Genomic DNA, 7,500 nt, shown 5'->3' with positions numbered 1-7,500 from the left:
ATATCAAATCCGGTTAAGATTTTTAACAATACTTGAGCGATTTACCTTCATTCTCTTCTGCAGCTGGTATATGTGGGAATTTTTTTTTTTTTTTTCTCGTAAAATTATAACTGGTGAAATAATGAAAGGAATCTACCAGTGCGAAAGGAATGCATCGCCATCATAATGCTTTGGCTGCCTCAACTAATCGTGAAGCATTGATTGCCCTCAGCGGCGGCACGTTTCCACAATAAATACTCGAGTTAATTAAACACTTGCTGGATTGTAAAATGCTAAGCCAAAAATTTACAACGGTATGAGTCTGAAATATTCATGAATAGTTCAATACCATTTTCAACGAGGCAAAATTTTACGTATTTATGGATAACTTCGTGGACAGGTGACGTCCCGCAGGATACAAATTGTTTACCTCGGGAATGGTGCTATGTTGCCAATGGCGGCCTTTCATATGATGCAATAATCTATGCATGCCAGGTAGTGCAATGATAGCGCAGGGAGAAGAGGATGGCTGCCAGGACGACATGCTGGCAATCCCCAACAAATGACCGGCATGTTGGGTGGCGTGTCACGGTTGTGTGACCCGCGCCCCGAGTTACCACGCACTGCAACAACAAGTCTTAACCTGAGGCGAGAAGTTCCTCTTCTTGATGATGCAGGATGCGGTCGCCTTGAGTACATACAAAGACCAGTTTGACAACACAGAGATCTTCAACTTAAAAAAGGTATAACAAGAATTACATGATACTGGAAGTTAATAACAATGATGCCTAGATAGTGACTGGGTTTCAGTGTTGGCGTTGGAAAGACTTAAGTTCATTGCATTTTCATTTTGAGGTTAATGAAGAGGTATAAGTCCTTCGAACTTCTCTCACTCTACGTAACCTTATCATATACAACCAAACAAACTTACTTCGAGAGAAATGGGAACGCCAAAGCTCATTAAATATCTTGAGGCTTCGTCGACCAAGAGTTTACGGTACTGAATATAATGAGACCATTACGCATCGTACCATGAGTTACAATATTGGCAATGATGAGGGCACGAATGACGAAAAACATTTTTTCCCATCACGAAACAAGTATTACGAATGTTATTACAATATTCCAAGCAGCCTTGACACAATTAGACCTCTCTCACAACATATTTCACATTAAATTCTCTGCTTTTTTAATCATGTGGGAGTGATTTGAAACTTACGAAATGTGTGATGTGCGAGTGACAGCATTCAAAGGTAAAGATCTGAGCGACACAGTTATCAATGTCCTTAATCTTTTTTTTATTTATTCATTATTATTATCATTATTATTTATTTATTTATTTACTTATTTATTAATTTATTTTTTCTATAATGACGGCATGGAATCAGATCAGAGCGACACGCGTGGGTGTTGACTCCCCATAAAGCGTTTGATGTTGGTTCGTTTAGATCGGCGTGCAAGATCATTATCATGTTAAACGAATAAAAATAAGTGCACACATACACACTGATAACATTCACAGAATCTTAATCATTTATTCTCTCTCTCTCTCTCTCTCTCTCTCTCTCTCTCTCTCCTCTCTCTCTCTCTCTCTCTCTCTCTCTCTCTCTCTCTCTCTCTCTCTCTCTCTCCTCTCCTCTCTCCTCTCTCTCTCCTCTCCTCTCTCTCTCTCTCTCTCTCTCTCTCTCTCTCGAATATAGGCAATTAATCTTTTCACCACAAAACTCCAAACTCACCACACCAAAATTTATGCAACACGGCTTTTTCCTTGTTTCCACTTGCTCTTTCCCGAGGACGTCTAGTTGAATGAACACACACTGGCTGAAATCCTAAACCACAGGCACAGTTCATCCATAAATGTGAAACCAGTGGTGAGTGAAAGGTAAAGTTGTTAGTTATTCACGGATACGCAACTCTGTACATTGAAATATCTTACATAAGTGTGTCACTTCACTGTTATATCGATAAACACGATATCTATCTGTATACCACACGTGGCCCAGACAAAGCACCACACACACACACATACACACACACACACACACACACACACACACACACACACACACATCATTCACACTCTTAGCCTTCTCGGCCCCTGATGGAAAAGGACCACCCTACTACACCCTAGAAGTTTAGGCATGGCAGAGCTGGCCACATAAGATTACTTCTAGGAAAAACTACATAAGAAATAAGAATAGAAGAAAAATACAATGAATGGTTAATCTCATTTGCGATAAACGTTCTGATTTAAAAAGCATGAAACAGGTCTGTTAATCAATTCTCCTTACAGAATTGTTAACTTCAAGCGCGCGGCAAGGACAGCACTACCGCTAACTACCAAAGGCTGCTTGCTGAATGTGCTGGACGGGAACTATTATTCATTGTACATCACTTGCAAATCCCTCAAAGTGGTGGAAATAAATTAACGCTGAGTGTGACTCATGCATCACACATACTGGTATAATGGCCAACTGCAATCTGAAAATCTGACGTCAATGCAAAAACACAGCCATCTCGCCAGGATTCTTCCATCGTTCCGTTAGTTACAATCACCGCTATGTGCCGGGTTTTTTTTTTTTTTTATGTAGGAGGGACACTAGCCAAGGGCAACAAAAATCCAATAAAAAAAAATGCCCACTGAAATGCCAGTCCCATAAAAGGATCAAAGCAGTAGTGAAAAATTGATGGATAAGTGTCTTGAAACCTCCCTCTTGAAGGAATTCAAGTCATAGGAAGGTGGAAATACAGAAGCAGGCAGAGAGTTCCAGAGTTTACTAGAGAAAGGAATGAATGATTGAGAATACTGGTTAACTTCTGCATTAGAGAGGTGGACAGAATAGGGGTGAGAGAAAGAAGAAAGCCTTGTGCAGCGAGGCCGCGGGAGGAGGGGAGGCATGCAGTTAGCAAGATCAGAAGAGCAGTTAGCATGAAAATAGCGGTAGAAGATAGCTAGAGATCCAACATTGCGGCGATGAGAGTGAGGCTGAAGACAGTCAGTTAGAGGAGAGGAGTTGATGAGACGAAAAGCTGATGATTCCACCCTATTGCTGTTGCTGTTGGGTTGCTGCTTGTCACTACTGTCCAGGCTGCGGAGTAAGTGTTTAGTAATTGATTATTGCAGATCTGGGTTGTTTTGAAGCCTGGTGTGTGGTGGAATGCTGCTCGCTGGTTTCATTATACATGCACCTCTCCACTCATTACCACAGGCCAGACTACACGTAACTCTTCTTTTTCTTTTTTCGTCTAAAGGAGATGGTGATACGCATATAAGATTCATATAGGGAGGAAGAACTATAAGATGTGTCAGTAAAGTATTGGAAGGAAGCAAGCAAGCAAGAAAGAAAAAGAACTCTCTCTCTCTCTCTCTCTCTCTCTCTCTCTCTCTCTCTCTCTCTCTCTCTCTCTCTCTCTCTCTCTCTCTCTCTCTCTCCCTCTCTCTCTCTACCTGGCTCAACGGCGCCCCTGATAGTGGCTACCACGTTGTACACGGTGGCGTTGGCATTGTGGGTGTGCACGCTGAGGGAGGTGGTGAGGGACGGCTCCTGCAGGCCCGGACCCAGGCGGTATACTAGATTGAGGCCGCCTTGCCACTCCTTGGGTGCCACTGGCCCTCCCATGTGACTGTGAGGGAAACGAGAAGACCACACGTGAAGTGTTGGACTGAACGGAACGAAAATGAAATTGGAAGGCAGGATGAAGGATCGAAAGGACATAGATGAAAAGGAAGGAAAGAGATACGAACTGATTGGAAAGTGGTGATTGAAAATTAAAGAAGAGGTACAAATGAGGAAGAAATAAGAGGCAAGAATAAAGAAACATAGTGGGAATGAACTCAGAAAGGGTCAGAATGGTGAAGCAAACAAGATCAAGTAAGGTGAAGGGAAGAGAAACGTGGTAATTATTTAAAAGAATGCGAACTCTGTGAAGGAAAGAATAAGAACCAGAGGGATGCTTGGGGATGGGCAGCCCGGGGCGGAGAACAGATAAATAAACTGAAGGTCAACGAAAGGGCGTGCCAAGTGTTAAGTAGAAAAGTCTGCAGGGAACATTATGCATTTGTAAGGGTTTGTATCCATTAATGCTGTTGTTGTTATTGCTCTTGTTGTTGTTGTTGTTGTTGTTGTTGTTGTTGTTGTTGTTGTTGTTGTTGTTGTTGTTGTTGTTGTTGTTGCTGCTGCTGCTGCTGCTGCTGCTGCTGCTGCTGCTGCTGCTGCTGCTGCTGCTGCTGCTGCTGCTGCTGCTGCTGCTGCTACTACTACTACTACTACTACTACTACTACTACTACTACTACTACTACTACTACTACTGGTGACAGATCCCAAATCGCCAGTCGAATGTTATGGTATCTGAACTCATGGTTTAGCCATTCAATTACACACACACACACACACACACACACACACACGAACTTCTCTGTAATATTACTAGACGCTGTTAAAAGTTTCACGAGCACAACATGATCCACTCGTCTTGAATGCAATAGCTGAGGCCAAGACGGCGGGATCTTATCATTTTCAGGAAACTTATATCACTTTACAGTAATATACTTCTGAGAAGTGTGTGTGTGTGTGTGTGTGTGTGTGTGTGTGTGTGTGTGTGTGTGTGTGTGTGTGTGTGTGTGTGTGTGTGTGTGTGTGTGTGTGTGTGTGTAACAGACAGGCGAAACCATCAGTCCAAATCGCATAAAATTTGCCAGGCGAATTGGCACCAGACGGGTCGAAAAAAATTATACCCAAATTGGAAACTTCCCAAGGAGACTTTAAGGCGCAAGCTTACCGTTGCAAAATACAAATTTATCATCATAGCTGCAATTTTGATCGCAAAGCAGTTGTTGTTCATTTGTATATAACTAAAACTCGAGGTCTCGGCCTTATATGCAAATGAATGGCCACTGATGTGGGTCAGTGACCTTCTAGATCAGGTCAGAGGTCACAAATTAGCGTTGTATTGCTGATTTCATTATAACCCCAGGGTCCACACAGCCGATGGTGTCTCATCGGCCATGAAATACTGGACTAACTGACTAATCCGTAATTTTTTTTTTTCATACTTTATCGTACACCTACGTTATAAAGAGACATAAGCGTAACATACCAACAAGTGCTTGTTGCTACTATTAGTGCTATTAAAACTTATCATTAATATAATCATTGTTATGATTATTACTGTTACTATTATTATTATTATTATTATTATTATTATTATTATTATTATTATTATTATTATTATTATTATCATTATTATCATTATTATTGTTATTATTATTATTATCATTGTCATCATCATTATGTAATATTTTATATTTCTTGAACTGCTCGATTGGTCTGTCTGCATGTCGCCCAAAGATAAGACATCACTCATGGGCTGCACTAATGATTGCCAACAAAGGATGGTCAATAATTCCCAGTAAAAATAAAGGAATTCCACCAGTTCTGCCTTGACCAAAAGCCATCGCCACAATACTGTATTTCAGTACGCGAGGCAGTGATTGTCGAGAAGAATTCTCATACTATGTTCTTCTTGCTCCAAATTAAAATATTTCTTGTGCCAAACTACCAACACGTTTTCAGTGACCACTGCTCACTAGACAGTGCAGTCCGCTATTTTTCTTCAAGGCCTTGAACGTAACATTGCTCTTCAAGGGTGCTGAGTTTATTTGTATTAACGCGAATGAGTCAGGCTCAGGCTTCATCTAGACAACATCGCCAAAACAGCATTTAAAAAACTGAGTAAGGCATGCAACAACAAAGAATTACTGTCTCTATTTAACACTATGAATACCTAGTCAATCACTTACAAAACACATATGCTACACACCTGCATCCACACATCTACCAACACAAGCTGCCTACAATCCACCACTTCAGGCAAAACATACTCATACGTATTTCCACACTGAGGATACACGGGACTCAACACTACTGCCTGGCTTACACACCTTCTCTCCCACAGCAACAGTCCTCACTCCGTCTCTCATTTTCCTTCTCGAACCAGCAAAATAAGAGCGCCAGGACTTCGAAAAATGCGCTTCACCAGCCAGCACGACATATCTTCCATAGGGATATAAAAAATTCTCTTCCTCCACTCACTCGCTCCACTCTCCTGGAAGCAAGAGCTATACTGCAAGGCGTAAATTTTTTCATGACTCGGTAAAAAAACAGATCTCTCTCTCTCTCTCTCTCTCTCTCTCTCTCTCTCTCTCTCTCTCTCTCTCTCTCTCTCTCTCTCTCTCTCTCTCTCTCTCTCTCTCTCTCTCTCTCTCTCTCCCTGGTTCTGCAATCCTTTGGGCTGTGCCTGAGGTGAAAAACAGAAAAGATTATACTACCTGTGTGGTGAGAGAGAGAGAGAGAGAGAGAGAGAGAGAGAGAGAGAGAGAGAGAGAGAGAGAGAGAGAGAGAGAGAGAGAGAGAGAGAGAGAGAGAGAGAGAGAGAGAGAGAGAGAGAGAGAGAGAGACGAGGGAAAAGACCAAGGAAGAGAGAAGTGTGAGGAAAATGCGAGATTTTCATTAGAAAGAGGAGGAGAAAAGAGAGAAATAGAGGCAAAGTAAACGAGATGTGAAGGGAATAGAGAGAGAGAGAGAGAGAGAGAGAGAGAGAGAGAGAGAGAGAGAGAGAGAGAGAGAGAGAGAGAGAGAGAGAGAGAGAGAGAGAGATGGGGAGTATCCGAGGCTGGGATGAAATTGGATGAATGAGGGTACGAAATGAAGAAGTGAGGGTGGAAACGGTGTGCTGGAGAGGGAGAGAGAGAGAGAGAGAGAGAGAGAGAGAGAGAGAGAGAGAGAGAGAGAGAGAGAGAGAGAGAATCGTATTTTGCAATCAGTGTTATGTCACTTTGCTGATGTCAGGCATCATTTGTTGAGCAACACTAATGTACCATCTCTTCTCTTCTCTCTCTCTCTCTCTCTCTCTCTCTCTCTCTCTCTCTCTCTCTCTCTCTCTCTCTCTCTCTCTCTCTCTCTCTCTCTCTCCATACACACACTCGCTCCAACACAGACGAAGCAACGAAGCAAAGCAAACACGAGGAACAAACTAAAGTCTAAAAAAGAAAATCACGTCTTGACAGAAACAAACCTTCACTTTTCTTTATCCTTTTATCTTCTGGGTCCTCCTCTCCTCCTCCTCTCCTCCTCCTCCTTATTCCTGTCTCATCCCCATCCTTATCCCTCTTTCCTCCTCCTTTCTTCTCCTTATCTTCCATTCCTTACCTTAAACCGTTAATCCCACCCTCTCTCTCTCTCTCTCTCTCTCTCACCCCAGGAGGAAGGCGGCGTCGGAGTAACTCAGCGGCTGCACGGGAATCTTAGGGACGGCTGCTTCGTCCTCTGGAATCCTGAAGGCGCTTTCTGCAGGACGTGAGAAGAGGTAAACGAGCAAGAAAAGAGAGCGTGAGAGGACGAAAGTAGGCATAGTGAGTGAGAGAAGAAGCAGGTGTTTGGAACGTGAGGGAAAAAAACGAGTGCACGAGCTGATAACAAGAGAGTTTGAGGAAGAAGGAAGGTGTGAAAATCTTAAAGGAA

General features: G+C 42.5%; 1 protein-coding gene across 4 annotated transcripts in view; it reads right to left on the bottom strand.

Annotated features, from left to right (window-relative positions):
- Positions 1-7,500, bottom strand: part of LOC135102938 (N-acetylated-alpha-linked acidic dipeptidase 2-like) — a 155,006-nt gene that overhangs the window by 48,146 nt on the left and 99,360 nt on the right. For all 4 annotated transcript variants that reach the window (XM_064008644.1, XM_064008647.1, XM_064008646.1 and 1 more), the window contains 2 exons: positions 7,236-7,326; positions 3,428-3,603 (listed from right to left, as the gene is read on the bottom strand). In XM_064008644.1, the coding sequence (XP_063864714.1) occupies positions 3,428-3,603; positions 7,236-7,326 (267 nt within the window). The remainder of the gene's footprint in view (positions 1-3,427; positions 3,604-7,235; positions 7,327-7,500) is intronic.

The sequence above is a fragment of the Scylla paramamosain genome, chromosome 8, assembly GCF_035594125.1.
Source record: "Scylla paramamosain isolate STU-SP2022 chromosome 8, ASM3559412v1, whole genome shotgun sequence".
Taxonomy (NCBI): domain Eukaryota; kingdom Metazoa; phylum Arthropoda; class Malacostraca; order Decapoda; family Portunidae; genus Scylla; species Scylla paramamosain.
The sequence above is the reverse complement of the archived record's forward strand: the minus strand, read 5'-3'. Positions and strand labels throughout refer to the sequence as shown.